The 16783-nt window shown below is 53.4% G+C and overlaps 1 protein-coding gene across 1 annotated transcript in view; it reads right to left on the bottom strand.

Moving 5' to 3' along the window:
* Positions 1-333: 333 nt before the first annotated feature.
* The window catches only part of RTN4R (reticulon 4 receptor), a gene marked incomplete at both ends in the record, with an annotated part of 83488 nt that continues 67038 nt past the window's right edge, over positions 334-16783 (bottom strand). Inside the window, one exon of the mRNA XM_082293435.1 lies at positions 334-1760. Coding sequence (XP_082149561.1) covers positions 334-1760 — 1427 coding nt within the window. The remainder of the gene's footprint in view (positions 1761-16783) is intronic.

Below are 16783 nucleotides of genomic sequence, written 5' to 3'. Positions count from 1 at the left end.
CTTACACTTCTTTTTTTTTTTTTTCCTGTAAATAAACCATATTTCTTTACCATCTGCTGTAGCAAAAGCTGCTTTGTGGGCAAGTGCAGTTCCGAAGACCAAAGGTATAATTCACAGGTTTCAGGACAAATAAATTATGTACATCTCAGTATTTGTCTTTTTGTTTTGTTTGTTTGTTTGTTTGTTTGTTTGTTTTAATAAAGGCATCCAGTTAAGTTTTGTGTAACAAAGCTTTCTCAGGGTGGATGGGAGTCCTGCTTTTGTTTGCAACATTTATGGAGGTCAGCAAAAGTCGAGTATTAAAGTGTCATCAACCCAGGAAAAGAGTTAATTTTAGCAGAACAACAGTAAGCTCCACACCAAGGGGGGGATCAAAAGGCTTAGGCTGAGCTGTAACGTGGAGCTGTTCCCCTGCTGGGTGAGGCGGCACTGGGCCTTTGATCTGTTCTTTTTAGAGCAGCCCTGCCTCTTTTTGGTTGGGACTGTGGAAGGTTCAATGGGCTCTAGAAATTCGGGTCTCAACTTGGTCAAAGGAGGGTCTACAATGCTGGGGAAGGTCCCAAAGGGGGAATCGTTTATCTGCTTGTTGCTGCCGTTTTTGGAAGGGTCCGTCTCCATGTACTTGGGCCTGGACATGTTCTCCTTCTCCTTGAGGTGGTTGTTGGACGAGCGGCTGCTGTGGGAGGAGGGTCCTGCCTTGCCTTTAGCTTCGTAAATAAAAGACTTGTCCATCTCAGGCTGGCAGCACTTGGAGGAGCCGTCGTGGGAGCCCAGCGGGGGGAGCCCCGTCGGGAGTTTCCCCGACCTGGTTTTGGTGCTAAAAACGCTGGTGCGGATCTGGTTGAAGGAGTCCACGCAGCCGTCCAGGTCGGAGCTCTGCAGCCGCTTGAGGTCCCGCCCTGCCAGGCGAGGGGGCAGGTGGCACTCCAGCTCCGAGGAGGAGCCCTTGAACTGCTTAAACCAATTCCAGAGCGAGCGGGCCTGGCAGTCACAGATCCACTGGTTGCCGTTGAGGCGCAGGTACTGCAGGGACACCAGGGGGGCCATGGTGTCCCCCGTGAGCACGGTCAGGTTGTTGTTGAACAGGTACAAGGTCATCACCTTCCCCAGGTCGTGGAAGGCACGCCGGTGCACCAGGCTCACCCTGTTCTGGTGCAGCAGCAGCCGGTCGAGGTTGATCAGCCCGCGGAAGACGTTCTCCGACAAGCTCTTGATTTTGTTCCCGTGCAAGAACAAGTACGTGAGGTTTGCCAGGTCGATGAAGGTGTCGTCCAGCAGGATCTGGAGGTTATTATCCTGAAGGTAGAGGTACTGCAAGGAGAACAACCCTCGGAAAAGCCCCGTGGAGAGCTCCAGGAGCCCGCAGCGGTCCAGGTGCAGGGTGTGGAGGTGCACAAGCCCCCGGAAGGTGACGGGGTTGATGGATTTCAGGTTTGTGTTGTCGCTGAGGTCCAGCTCCTCCAGTTTGGTGAGCCCGTAGAAGGCCCCAGGCTCGATGAGGCTGATGTTGTTGGAGTGGATCCACAGGATGGTCATGTTACGGCAGGAGGTGAAGCTGGTGGCCCTCACCAGGGTGATCCGGTTGTTGTGCAGGAAGATGCGCTGGCTCTGGATGGGGATCTCCGTGGGGATCGCTGTCAGCCCCTGCTGCTGGCAGCTGATGGTGATCTTGGGTTCACTGTAGCATACACACGCCCCGGGGCAGGACTCCACTTCTGATGGGATGTTCAAGCAAAGCACCAAAATCAGCAGTTTGCTTCCTGAGGAATGACAAGAAAAGGGTGGGAATTAGGCAGGGTCATGGAGAGAGCTTCTCCTTGCAGAGGAGCCTGCAATCCCCCTCTGAGTGCGGCACCACCAACCACAACCAGATGCCAGGGCAGCCAGTGATTAAAAGGTAGGATTAAAAATGGGATCCTACCACTCAACTCAAAAGCTTAAATCAATGTACACTTGTAGAGATGGAGTCCGAGTGTCTCCTCTGCCCTGCACCCTCGGGACGTGAAAGAGAGGGATCAGCACTTGGATTTGCGCATCCAACACCAGCCCTATTCCCAAGATCTTACCTGAGCAAAGGGACTGAATTTTAGGGCATTTCCCTCTGCCATGGGCACACCTGGCACAGCTCAGCCCCTGGAAAAGCACCTGGGATGGACCAGGAAACTCCAAATCCCATCCCAGCACTGCCACCAGCTCCTCGCTTTGCAAGGTCACAGAACAACTCTTCCAAACAAGCAGGTGTCCCCACACTGCTCTCAAAACAGAACTGTGGCTTTCCACAAATAATTTTGGATGGATTTGATCTTCCTGGGAGAAATAACTGTGAGACATTCCCAGAATAACTTTCAGGTCAGACCTGCCTGGAGAAGTCTCAGGGCCAAGAGGATCCTTTCCTTCTCCTGCTCAAACTTTCAGACACATATTCCTGCTTCCTCTCTCCCCATTTGTTTTTTCTTTGAACCTGTGCAGCCATGGAGGAAGAGGAGGAAACAGCAGGATCTTCCACGGTGCTGTTGTAGGAGAAAGGCACATGGCAGGCTTCATTCAGGGATCCCCCCCAAGTGTGCCAGGCAGGAACAGATTCCATGTGTCCCAAGCGTGCAGGCAGCCCCATGGGGCTGGAAAACTCCTGAGAGGAACAATTTTTCCTGGTGATGCCCACCTGCTTCCCCAGGAGCTGGGCTGCACTGGAATCACAAGGAAGCATTTTGGTTCACCAAATTCCCCAGCTGGGGAGCTGGGAATGAGCCTGGAGGGAGGGAAGGGATGGACAGAGCAGCAGCTGCTGCTCTTTCTTCTCCAAAGGGACCTCGAGGGTCCCTGAAGCTCCTGCTGAGACACCTGAGGAGAGCCGGCTGTTCCCTGCTCCCGGTGGGGAAGGGAAGCAGTGCCAGCAGTGCTTTCCCAGCAATTAGCAGCCAGTAATTAGTCTGATTCCTCCGAAAGGGAGCTGAAATGAATGGGCAGCAGCCGGAGAAGCGGGGGGCTCCATTTGGGAATGCCACGTGTGAGCAGGGACACCGTGTCCCCTTCCCAGCTCCTCACAGCACCTCTGGCAAAGGGACGCGGCCTCCCCGTGGCTGGGAGTCTCCAGCCCGGGGACAAGAGTAGCTTTGCCTCTCTTGTGGGAGGATTTTCCCTCTCTTGTGGGAGGGTTTTTCCTCCTCTGAACCACTCAAAACTTCGTTCAGGGATGTTGATGCCTCATTACCAAGAAAGGTGGAAAAGAAGAGTTCAAAAAGCCAGACAGGAGAGCCCAGCGGTGCAGAATGGGATGAACTGGGGACACTGGAGCTGCATCCAGCCTTGCAAATTCCCGAGGGGGAACCCAAAGGCAAAACCTGCTCCTCCCTTAGAGCCTGGCAGGTGCTCATGTGGCCAATGAAACCACATCAAACACCAACAATAACAGATTAAATCACACGGAAACCTCACCAAATGTTTACTGCAGGAATAACAATTGGAAAAGCTGAGGTGGGAAAGTCTCTTTCCTGCAAGAACAGGCCAGGATCCCAGGTGTGGGTGTCGGCCTGGTCAAAACGATTCCCCGTGTGCAGTTAATAAAGCTGGTGTGATCCAACAGTCCCATACAGGCAGGAGGCTTCCATATATCATATTCCACGAGGGATAAAAACCCCAGCTCAGCATGCAGAGATAATTGGGGCCTGATGTTATCAGCTGCTGAGCCGCCCTGCAAGGCAGAGTTTGAGCGCAGTGTTGTGACACATTTTGGCTGCCTTGTCATGTTTTGACGTGTCACGTCCCATTGCAGGAAGCACAGTAACACGAGACAGCTGAAGTTCCCCGCCGGAGCCGTGGCACACCAAGAGCAGCCTCCTGGGAAATTAAAACAGTGCTGGCGACTCTCCGGCCATCCCTCTGCAGCTGATAATGAAACCCCGTGGGCAGGGAAATGGGACTTTGTGGAGCCTCTCTCTTCAGCTCCGTGACTGGGGTGATGGGGATGGGGTGACACCGGAGCAGTGGGAGTCACCTCATTATGCAACACCTCCCACTCCAGCAAAACAGCTCGGACTGGGACACTGTCCCCAGCTGTCCCCAGCTGCTCCTCCCTGCCATGGCCTGGGGCAAATCCAGCCACAGCCCGGGTGCATCCCACAGGCCTTAGGAATACATGGAAACAGCGGTGGGAGTGCAAAGAGGAACCGCAGTGATGCCATCCCTGTCCCAGCTCCAGCCAAGGGCACGATAAATCCATGTAAATCCATGTATACACGGGGAGAGAGGAGAGGACAGGAGGCAGCTGGCAGAGGATGAGCCATGAGCATCACCCTGCCCGGTGCCACCCATCCTGGCAGCTGAGCGCGCACGGGTGATCCATAGGATCTCTCTCCCCATGGGAAGCTCCCGGGCCGGCAGCAGGGTCCTATCCCAGCTCCTGGGTGTGCCCAGAGCCGGAGCACTGCGGCTCCTGGCCGGCACAGAGGAGCAGCAGGGAAGGGGCACATCCTGCTCCGCTCCGAGCCTCGGCTCCCCCTGTCCCGCTCCGATGCCCCGGAGGCCGCCAGCAGCGGTGAGTCAGTGCCACTGAGAGCGCTGCCAGCCAGCAGCACGGGGAAATTAATTACAGCAGGGCCAGGCTATGTGCTTTAATTAGGGACCTGGTGTTCATGAGCTGCTCGGATTAGCTCCTTCCACCGAGACAGTTCCTGTCAATCATTCCCCAAAGCCTTTTTCCAGTGACTTTCCCGCCGTGCAGCTCAGCCGTGTTCTGACTGATCCATGACAAAGCCCAGCCGCTGTCAGTCCCAGCCAGGGCAGGGCCAGAGGGACGGGCAGGAGTGGATGAAGCCGTGGGAAGCCAAGGTGACACTTTCATCCCCAGCCAGGCTGGGTGTGCTGTGACAGAGACCCCAGGGACCCTGCCGTGGCTTTCCCTGCTCCTCCAAAATCCTCCTCCAGTGGCTGGTGTCCAACCAGCAGCTGTGCCTGCTCTCAGCATGTCCCAGACCCCAGTGGCCACCAAGTGCCATGAGCCACCTAGACTTTGCACTGGGATATTTTGATTTGTTTGTTTTCCTGGAGCACTGGGTTCAGCTCTGGCCATGGGGTCCTTCCTTTTCCAGCAAAAACACCCCCTGCCCTTAGGCCAGAAGTGCAGGAGACGTTCAAGGCCAGGTTGGACAGGGCTTGGGGCAACCTGGGACAGTGGAAGGAGTCAGGGGGTGGAACGAGATGAGCTTAAAGGTCCTTCCCAACCCAAACCATTCCAGGATTCTGTGATTCACAGGTGTTACAGGGAGGAGGGAGGTCAGAATGTTCCCTGTCTGCCCATTCCCAGAACATGCCACGCTCAGCTCCCAGGGAGGAACAGCATCCTCCCCTCACCGTCCAGATAAACCCATGCCGAGTTCTGTATGTGCAGTGAGCTCCCACCACCACTGGATGCTGGATCCTGCACCTCCAGCTGGACTCTTCCACCTCAGGACCCCTCTCAGTGCCCATCCCTGATGAAAAGCCTCTTGGAATGACACCCATCCGCTCCTCTCTTAGCCGAGAAACCATCCCTCCCTCTTGCAGAACATGATTAAAACTTAACTCGAGAGTTCCTGTCAAAAGCAAAAGATGAAAGAAATTCCAGAACCTGGAACCTTCAGTCCCTCCAAGACTTTGGCTTTGAGTTTAGCATTTGTTCCTCCAGAGCTTTCTTAAAAGCCAGAAAGCTCCTTCAGTGAAGCTGCAGCGCTTCTCCTTTGCCATCCCCGAGTGTTCTGACTCATGGAACTGGAAGCAATTAAAGTGGGTCCATTATCTGCCTCTCCACCGCTCCCCCGGGCCATCGCCTTGTCAAACGTGGCAATTAGAAAGAAAAGGCTCCAGAGACCTCCAACAGATGCTTTGCAAACTTTTTCCAGGAGGCCAAAGTGAGCAGCAATTTGGTGCCGTTTGCAGAGCCACGGCCTCTCCCTGCTGCTCTGCTCGCGCCTCGATTGATTCGGAGATATTCTAATGTGGCTTTCCTGCAGTGGAGGGTCAATAACCATCTGAGTTCTCTCCTGCTCGGACATAAAGGGAGTACTTCACAATACGAAGCCTTTTGCTGATGCACACAGCGTTTTGCCTTTGTTTATAGTAGGGACACACTGGAGCTGCCGAATTTCCGGCTCGGAGTGGGCATCGTTTGAAATTCCGTGGGCATCGTTTGAAATTGCGCACTTGGCTGCTCCCGGTGCCTCCAGCTTCGTCCTGCGGCCAAAGGTGGGGCTGTGCCTGTGCCACAGGGAAGGGGGCAGCGCTTTGATGCATTTCAAGTGAAGGTGAACCGAGAGGTCAATGAGGAAGGACAACTGGTTCGGAGTAGTCTGGAGTTTCCCTCCCTTCTGCTGTGGAGAGGAAGGATGGAGCACGATGATGCAGCTGGAGCGGCTCCAGCTGGGAGGAGAGGACGGGGTGAAGCTTTGGCACCATAAAACACCGGGGACAGGCACCAGAGTCACAGCTCCAGGGCACTGAGGCCCTGCGGCAGGGACAGAGCAGGTCCGTGCCGCCCTCAGGCAGCTGCAGCACAACATTTTGGGTCTGAGGCAGATCCTGGGACACCTCTGCATCTCTGTGGGGGTGTTGGGGTGTCAGACACCCCTCTGAGGTGGGACAGTCAGTGGGGTCACTGGGGTGAGGGAGCTCTGGAGTTCTGAACCACTCCCCAGGCTCTGCTGGGGATGCACCCTGTCCAGGGGCTGGAGCTCGAACCCCAACTCACACCAAAACACCGGTGATGATTCCCAGCAGCCTAAAAAAAGGGAGCTAATTCCCTTTTGGACACCCTTGGGGGCCTGAGGCAGCAGGAATGGTGCAGGCAGGTTGGGCACAGCTCCCGTGTGAGACCTGCACCAGCCCTGCCTGGAGCTGCTGGGATATGAGCGGCAGTAGGAGCAGCAATTTAGGCACCTGTCCCTGGTCCCACATCCTCTGGGACTGCATTCAGACCCACTAACCTTTGGGACTGTGGTGCTCGTCCTTGCCTTTGGCAGCACAGCCCTGCTGGAACATCCAGGCTGTGCCCTGGACAGGATTTGAGCAGGAAAATTCTCAGCTGTGGCCAGGGCTGAAAGGTCATTTCCGTAATGCATCCCGGCAGGGAGGCAGGCAATGGCTGTGCCATTTCCTCACTCCGGGGTGTTCATCTTTTCCTCTTAAATCACACTCCCTTAATGTGATTTTTGGACTTAATATTGCAGGGATATTTTGAAGGGAAGAAGGTAAAAACGAGTTATATCTTGTGCAATTCTTCCACTCCATCCTCCCAAACCTCCAGGGGGGTTTGAATGCTGATTCTTCAGCATCGCTCGGGGCTGAGCTCCACAGCTCATCCCAGGAGCTCAGGGCAGCACAAACCTTCCCTGGGACGGCTCCATCCTTTCCTGGGGTGTTCCAAAGCAGCTCCCACTTGTGGGGCTCCCCATCCCTCGCTCCCAAAATTTTGGCAGCAGCCTGGATTTAGCCTAAGAACATTTAGGTGGGGTTATGCTTTTGGTGCTTTGCCAGCATTTCCCTCGGCAGCAGCACGGAGAGGAAGGAGAAGGGGAGAGTGAACAGGTTGTATTTCAGCCCATTTGAATGAGAACTCGACAAGGAGCAGAAAAATTAAAGTTTCTTCTATAGCCAGAGGGTTTTCATCCTGCTGGATTCCCAAGGCCTGCTTGCAAGGCACCGAGGTGTGAGAGCCTCGCAGAGAAAAGGTCACCAGAGCCCTTCCGAGGGGAAAGATCAAGGGATTTAACCCCAGGAGTCATCAGGTCCCCGGTTAACAATAACAATTATCAATTATTACAGCCCAGGAGTGCCCTGGGAGGCCAGGGAATGGGAAAAGTCCTGATTCCAATCAAAGGAGGTGAGAAGAGCTGCAGGGAGACAGGCCAGGGACATCTGGGCTGGGCTGAGATGGGATCCAGCCGCAGACAGAGGTGGGAATGCAACTCTAAATAGTGAGAGCGTTTCCCAGGCAGCTTCTCCAAGCCCTGGGCACACAATGAGGCAGAGCTTCCCTGGCTCCCTAACAGCCATAAAACCTTCTTTCCCCTCTTCAGGATTCTTCCAGGCCCTAGGTCCTTGTGGGAATGCTGCTCCAGATGTTTTTGCTGTTCTTCACAGCTTTTCCTCTTCGCTGCAGGGGTGGGAGGGTGATACTTGGGATAGCAGGGCAGTGTGGGCCATGGCAGAGGTGCGGATGGAATTGGGCAGAGATTTAGACGGAATTTTGCAGAAATTTAGGTGGACTTGTGCAGAAGTTCAGATGGACCACTCCAGAGGTTCAAAAGGACTTTTGAAGTGTTTTAGATGGACTTTTGCAGAGATTTAGATGGACAATTCCAGAGCTTCAGATGGACTTTGCAGAGTTTCAGATGGAATTTTGCAGATGTTTACATGGACCGTTCCAGAGGTTCAGATGGACAATTCCAGAGGTTCAAAAGGACTTTTGCAGCATTTTAGATGGACTTTTTCAGAGGTTCAGGTGGACAATTGCAGAGGTTTCAGCTGGGCCATTGCACAGATTTAGCTGGACAATTGCAGGGGTTCAGATGGACTTTTGTAGAAGTTCAGATGTTCTGCTCTGTCCCGTAGTCCTGCACTCTTCTGCCACCGCAGGCCCCTGGCTGAGCGTTGCAAAGATCCCTCCCTGGAGTCCCCGGGTCCCTCTGGTGAGTGGCAGCAGCTCATTCCCAGCCCCTCTCTGTGTTTGTTCAGGGTGGCTCTGGGCTGGCTGCCAGGGTCCATTAAAGCTCAGCTGGGCTTGGGAATCTCTCCATGAACCCCTCATGCAACAAATCCTGTACCCAAACATGCACTGCCCTTCAAGCAGAGATGTTATCACAGCTCACAGTGCCCAGAGCTTCAGAGGTCAGCTGGCTGTGAGCAGGAACATCTCCCTGATCCTTCAGCCAAGCTACAGCAGGAGGTCACAGAAACAGCCATGGGATCACAGAATTATGGGATGGTGTGGGTTGGGAGGGACCTTCAAGCCCATCCAGTGCCACCCCTGCCATGGGCAGGGACACCTCCCACTGTCCCAGGCTGCTCCAAGCCCCAGTGTCCAGCCTGGCCTTGGGCACTGCCAGGGATCCAGGGGCAGCCACAGCTGCTCTGGGAATTCCATTTTAGTGCCTCTCCTACCACAGGGAACAATAAATAAGGACTTGGCCAATCCTACACAGGTTAAAGATGGTGTTTGAAGTGGTTTTCATGAAATCAGGAATAATCTTTGAGGTTCTTAAGCACTAAAAACCTGACCTAGCTATCCCTGTTTCCTACGGATAGGCATTGGAAAATCCTATGGATATACTGGCCCTCTTTCTAGTGAGTGCTCCTGCCTGTGCTGTGCTCTGCCCCTCAGCTGCTGGGGCTCTCTCTGACACGTCAATCAGCACAAGCAGAATTTTCAGCTCTTCTCGTGTAATATGGAACAAATCTGCATGGTTGACACCTGTTCTCTTTCCATTTGGGCCATATCTGGAAGGGGAAAGCTCCTGACCTTTTACAGGGAGAAGATGATGAGCTTAAAGTAAAACATGGGGAATTCCTGTGGAAAAGGCCTCTTAGGTGGGTTTATTCCAGCCCTGGGCTTGACAGAGTCCAACCCTGGTCCTTTCTGTGCAGACAGTGCAGGTCCCAGGTGCTGCTGGCCCACCCAGAATCCCAGTTCCCTTTTCCTTCCTCAGAGGTGGACTGGTTCCCCCACTGCATGCAGGAGTGTGGCCCTTTTTGGGATGTGATCACATCTGCAGCTGGAAAAACCATGGACATGTCCCATTCTCCTCAACACTTAATGCAAAGTCTTGTGCTGGTGTCCTCTCCACCAGTGTGACACCACAAAGCCCCTGCACCACACCAGCAGGCTCTGGACCCCGTGGAGCACGTGGGATTTGCAGGGATTTGGCTCAGAGCAGGTGAGTTGGACTTGATCCTTTGCCAGGTACCAAATTCCACAGCGACAGCAGGAGGAGAGGCCAAAATCTCCTGGAGACGCACAGAGCAGGGGACAGGCTGTGCCAGAGGCAGGGATCCAAGGCTGTGGGAGCTGGATGAGAGGCAGCAACAGCCCAGCGCCCAAAAGGAAGGTGAAAGCACATGGCCTGGAATGTGCCTTTGGAGAGCTTGGGGCACACCTGGGGAAAACGGGCACAAAAAGGGGAAGAGAATGGGCAGGAGGGCTGCAGGACAGGGGGACATCCCTGAAAGCCTGCATGTACTTGCTGGACTCTCCAAATCCACCTGAATTCACCTTGGACAGCAGCTCTGAGTAGCTGCTGTGATCCTGATCCACCTCCCAGGGCTGTGCCAGGCACCTGCCAGGCTGGGCCTGGCCACACCGAGCTCAGGGGCCAAGGAAGAGGGAGGCCTCCTCCCTCACAGCCTGGGAGAACCAGATGGGTTGGAAAGAGTTAATCATCAAGGTGTCTTCCCACTCAGACCATCCCAGGGTCATATGAAATGTCACAGCTGCATTGTCCCAAGTGACAGCCACCGATGGCCACGGTATTGTCCCAGCTATCACAGGACTGTGGGATGGTTTGGGTGGGAAGGGACCTTAAAGCCCATCCAGTGCCACCCCTGCCATGGGCAGGGACACCTCCCACTGTCCCAGGCTGCTCCAAGCCCCAATGTCCAGCCTGGCCTTGGGCACTGCCAGGGATCCAGGGGCAGCCCCAGCTGCTCTGGGCACCCTGTGCCAGGGCCTGCCCACCCTCCCAGGGAACAATTCCTTCCCCAAATCTGTCCCTGTCACGCTGCCTTTGCCAAGAGTCCCATGGCCGAACCCACACCCAGCCCAGTAAAGCCAAACCCAGCAGCTCCCTAAGAACAGAGCAGCAAAGCCGTGCCTGGTTCCAGTACTGTGCTAGGGCATCCTAAGCGGTCTGAATCCTTGTTCCCATCCTATCCAGATGGGATGCATCCAGCACACTGCACGAGCAGGATCATGTGTGATCCTGCCACCATTCCATCCCCACGCTGGGGAGAATGAAGTGACAAAATATTCATTGTGAATCACAAGCAGCTCCTCCAGAAGTCAGGATTATCTGTGCCATATCTGTAAAAAAGCAGGGACAAACAGGTGTCCAGAGGAAGGAAACTCAGGTTCCTGAGATGATTTAGGTCTCCCATGGAGCACAAAGTACCTCAGGAATGCTTCAAAACCCTCCTAGGAAGAAGGAGAGTTTCCTGCAGCTCCAAGCCTGGCGTTGGTGGCTGCTCTGTGTGTGAGTGACTCAGAGAGAGGAGAGGTGAAGCTCCAGATGGGATTTACACCTGCTCCCCCCCAGCCATCTGCGACTGCACCCCCTGCCAGCTGCAAATCCCACCCCCACAGCTTCTGGAAGAGCCCCCTTGCCCGAGGCAGCATTCACCTCTAAAATAACATTATCTCAGTTTTTGCTCGCAGCCCCAGCATCTGCATCATGTGGAGTGAGGGACGAAGTTTAGGAAAGAGCCTGGAAGGGAAAGTTGTTCCAAACATCCCCCACGGCCTCAGCTTGGTTGTGTGTGTGGATGCAGAGTGACCAAACAGCCCCGGGCAGCTCAGGCAGGACAGGGAGGGGGAGAACATTCCAACTCGAAGCTCGGACACAGCCACGTTCCCAAAGAACAGCTGGAAATGAAAACGTGGGAGAGCAGACACACGGGACTGGAGATGACGTTCTCTGGCCTGCTCACAACTTGTTGCTCCCCTTGCTGCTCCTGGAGGACCAGAGCTCTCCAGACATCCCAAGGTTTGTCACCTGGAGCAGGGGGGGAGCAGTGGAGGAGCAGAGCTGTGCAACCATCTGTGAGGTCTCCACCTCAATGTTCCTTTCAATGGCTCAGGTCATTTCTCATTCCCCCTGGGACACCCAGCCCCTCCAGTCTGGCCGTGATCCCCCTCTCCCTCCTTTCCCCTTTTCCCTCAGCATCTCTCCTGGCTCCTGGCACACATCCCTGGCTCGTCCTTTCATTCCCAGATACAGCTGGGAGTGGTGTTTGATAAGTGTGTGTGTCTCAGGTGAGTGCAGCTCACTCAGCCACGCTCCCCAGGTGAGGAGCACGACACCCACAGCTCCATCAATAAATATACTCCTCCGAACATAACTCTATAAATAAACATATTCCTCTGCAATGTGCAGCTCTGTGAAGCCAAGCTAAACACGGACTCAACAGGCTGCTAATGATACAACTTCCTGTTTTCCTGGAAATTGGGAAGGGAGCAGTGGGGAAGGGATCCTGCAGCTCATCAGGGCTTGAGCCCCCGTGCTGGGCTGAGCTCATCTCACACCCACCCTGAGATCCCACAGAATTCCACCAGGAATTCACACCAGATTTCCACGCCAGAGGCCCTCAGTTCAAGGTCTCATTACAGGCAGAGGGATGACAGCCCCTTCCTGCTTCTCATTCCCGCTGGATAAAAGCTCCCTGTTCCGCTGCAGCCTCCCCTTTTCCCCCATGCCCGTGCCCATCCATTTCCCCACTCCAGGGCCTTAAATGTCCATAACCACCTGTTCTCCAATGTGGTCTTAAATCAGTTTTAGACCCTGCGGCTCCCAGGCTGCCGGAGTGCCCCATTCCCTGTTCCCAGACGGATGGCCAAGCATCTGGCTGGACTCAGATTCCTCTTGTTTCCCGGTCGCCAGTCTCCCAAGCAGTTGCAGTTACTCTGCATTAGAGCCCTGCCTTCAGCTTTATTTATCAGGGCAAAATCTCAGCCAGCTGCCAACTTTACGGGCAGTAATTTATAGATATTTTCTGGATCATTCATGAAAAGAGGAAAATACAGCAGGGTGGAAGCTGAATCCCGCAAAGCTCCTGTGCAAGCAGCTTGTTCTGCACTGAGCCTCCACCAACAATCGCATTTGGAGGGCTTTAAGCTGCCTGGTTCTTAATCCATTTAATAACTGTCCATTGATTCCATAGACAGGATATTCTCCACCGCGGAAATCAAACGCCTGACATAAATCTGAATTTATTATGATAATCCAGATCCATGAGCAGAGGCTGGGGGAGTTTGTGCACATCTCATCCGCCAGGACATCGGTCCAGGCCTGGGGCTTGCTGGCACTGAGGGGATGCCATCAATAAATAATTGTGACAGCAGGACCTTCAAAAATAATATCAGAAAAAAAAAAAAAAAAGAAGACAACTGCGCTTAAGAAAAATTCCTGGGAAATCTAGCAGCAGAAATTATTGGCATTTCATGGAATCGTAGACTCAATAAGGTTGGAAAAGCTCTCTAAGATTTCCAAGCCCAGGTGTCAACCCAGTACCATTGAACCACATGCCCAGGTGCCACTGGAGCACTCCCAGGGATGGTGACTCCCTGGGCAGCCTGTTCCAGTGCTTTCCCATGTATTTGTCTCTGGATTTCCATGCCTCCATGGAAAACATCTCCTCCTTCTCCACAGCACTGATCCCGAGCTGAGCAGCCTCTCCTCACCTCTGGGGCTTTCCAACTTGCTGCTTCCAACCTTCCCTGGCCTTCCCTGCCTCTGGGAATCCTGTGGTTTTCAGGTTTATAAGGAATTAGAACCAGGATCTTGTCAGCAAGTCCTGGCCATGCTCCCACGCACACTCCTTAGAAAGGGCCTTGAGCATCCATCCGTGTGGGATTATTGTCCATAAATGAGCCTGCTGGGTGGGGTCTCATCCCAGCTGGGCATCCCTCTCCACAGACAAGTTGTTAAAGCATTCAAGATCATTTCAGAGGAAAGAAAAGATTTCCTTGAGCAAGAACAGCATTTTCTCCTTTCCATGGGAGTTGTTTTTCTGCAGGACTGGGCATTCCCATCACCCCAGCATGCCCTGGTGGTGAGGCCACCTGTCCTTCCTCTCCCACACCAAGCACACAGGGTCAGGCTGTCCCTGAGCTCAGCAGCCCCTGGAGCTCATTTCCTAATTAAGAGAACCAAGCCATGAACGTGACTGAAGACAATCACCATCCCGCAGCCGAGCCCTGCAAATCCCCTGGGGCACAGAGAATTCCCACCCTGCAGGTCCCTCCCTCCAGCAGAGCCCTTCCAGAGCAGCAGGGCTCACTTCCCGTAAGTGCCTGTTAATATTTCATGGGACTAAGTGAATTTCTTTCCATTTCATTTCCCATCTTTGTTTAATTCACCTCCTTCAGCGCCCTCCTTGGAAGGGAGACCAGGGACCAACTGCTGATGTGGGGGAAATATGAATCATCTCATCAAAGGAATGAACTCAAGTGAAAAAAGGAAGAAATCGGTCAAATTAGGAATAGAAATTACAGCAGAATCACAGAAATGCCACTGGAAAGCTCAAACCTGCAGGGGCAATAGCATCAGGCACCCAAATGGCACCTCATAGGAAATATATGCATTTCCAAGCAGAATATCCCATCTCTTCCAACCTGGAAAAGCCTCATCCCAGCATATTCACAGTTATTTTCTTCAGGATTTCTCATATGATGCAAGTCAAGGAAAAAGAAGAGTAAATTTTGTGGATTTGAAGACAGAAATAACCATCTCCTCACGTCCTCCTGCTCTTTTTCCCTGGCAAAGTGGAAGGCAACTCTCCTTTCCCTGGGGAAGTCATTTGTGCCGCTTCTGACAGGAGCAAGGACAGGGAGCACAAACCCTGCTGCTTCCAGCGGGAACTCTCCAGACATCACTTCCCAAAATGTGCTTGGTGCCAGCCTTGGTTCCCAAACCTGCTCAGTATTCCCACCTCCCAACCCCAAAGCTCCACAAAAACTGCCCAGCAAATCCCCTCCCAGCCTCTTGTGGGGCATCAGGCCTGGGACCTCTCACAGGAAAACCAGGAATACTTTGGAGTGAAGCTGGGAATTCCAAATCGTCCTTTTCCTCTGGTGCCTCTGTCTCTGCCTTCCCTTCCTTAAGACTTTTTCAGAGCCAGTCTCCCCTCAGTTCCAGAGTCCAAATCCTACATTACCACTCATGGAAATGTGTAGATACAAAAATGCTGCTAGAAAGGATTTTCTTGCTATTTTCTAAGTCCGTGAGAGACTTTTCTCTCTCACAGAAGAGGTAGCAGAGTTATGTAAACAACCAAGCCACCTGCAACCTTGAAAAGTTTTGTTTATGGTATAATAGAGAAATATTTTGACAAAGGATGTTTTAGGATTTTAGCCAATGACCCCAAGGGGTGGCTGATCCTTTGTCCAATTAGACTATGAAGAAAAAAGTCTATAAAAGAGTTTGTAAAATAATTAAATAAATCAATCTTGCTGCACAATTCCTGCCTGCTGGATCTTCTCTCCTCCTCCTCCCTATGGCTGCGGGACATGGTGATATACCCTAGGGCCCAGGCCTGCGGTAATAGAAATGTTTCCTCCCAGGATGTGATGCTGCTGGTTCTGCTTCACTGATGCCTTTTCCTGGTCTTAAAACCAAGAGTCAAACATGGTTAGAAGGGAAAAAGGGCTTTTACCTCGGCATTTATTTTAAGGACCCTTAGGTGCACACATCCAGGTGGAATGCACTGAAATGCACACCACAAAGCCCCCACACAATAGACCGGGTATGTCATTATAGGTCTTACTAATTAGCAGATCTATCAAGGATTCCCCAGTGAGAGCCTCGAGCGAGCCCCCCTCCCCAAGGAACCTTCCCCTGGATGGTCCTATCTAAGTTTACAGAATGTGTTCTGGAGAGGAGCTTGGGGTCTGGGGTGTTCTGATCCCTAGCTACGAGGCTTCTAAGATGTTTAGTCTCCTAGCTTAACAAAATAAGTCTAAGAATGTAGGCTTAAAAACCACTAAGAATACAAAAAGCTGTAAAAATGTATATAAAAGGGGTAGAAAAGAAAAGGCAAAAAATCATCATGGCATCATCACCACCCATGGCCTCTCTCTTGCTACTTTTCTGCTGAGACGTTATTTGGGGGAAAGCAGCCCAAACCCTCTTCCCTTGTGCACGGCCTGGTCAGACCCACACGGGGCAGCGCCAGCTCTGGGGGTTGGCGACAGCAAATCAGGGTGGCAACAAAGAAACCAGGGGCAAATTCTGCTCTTTTTTGTGCATGTCCTGGGCTGATCCCACAGAGTGGGGGACCAAGGGAGGGGATTCTGCCCCTCTGCCCTGCTCAGGTGAGACCCCACCTGCAGAGCTGCCCCAGCCCTGGGGCCCAGCACAGGAAGCACCTGGAGCTGCTGGAGAGAGTCCAGAGGAGGCCACAGAGATGCTGCAAGGGCTGGAGCCCCTCTGCTCTGGAGCCAGGCTGGGAGAGCTGGGGGTGCTCACCTGGAGAGGAGAAGGCTCCAGGGAGAGCTCAGAGCCCCTTGCAGGGCCTAAAGGGGCTCCAGGAGAGCTGGAGAGGGACTGGGGACAAGGCATGGAGGGACAGGACACAGGGAATGGCTTCCCACTGCCAGAGGGCAGGGCTGGATGGGATCTTGGGAAGGAATTGTTCCCTGGGAGGGTGGGGAGGGGCTGGGATGGAATTCCCAGAGCAGCTGTGGCTGCCCCTGGATCCCTGGCAGTGTCCAAGGCCAGGCTGGAGATTGGGGCTTGGAGCAGCTTGGGACAGTGGGAGGTGTCCCTGCCCATGGACTACCTGACATTTAAGAGGTCCCTTCCAACCCCAGCTGTTCTGTGGTTCCATGAGTGAAGCAGCAGCAGTGACCTGTCCTTGGGACAAGGGAGCCTCTTGCAGTGGCAAATGTCCCCAGGAGCTGCCAGCACCTGCACTGCAGCTGCCACGGCACCTCTCAAACTCAGCCCAGCTCCCTGGCACGTTTAGGTGTGAAATTTAGATGAAATCTCAGGCACTTTTCTGGCACGGGAATTCTGTTGCCACGCAGCAGCATGAGGGTGCGCAT

This window comes from Coloeus monedula (genome assembly GCF_965178545.1).
Source record: "Coloeus monedula genome assembly, chromosome: 18".
Classification (NCBI taxonomy): domain Eukaryota; kingdom Metazoa; phylum Chordata; class Aves; order Passeriformes; family Corvidae; genus Coloeus; species Coloeus monedula.
The sequence above is the reverse complement of the archived record's forward strand: the minus strand, read 5'-3'. Positions and strand labels throughout refer to the sequence as shown.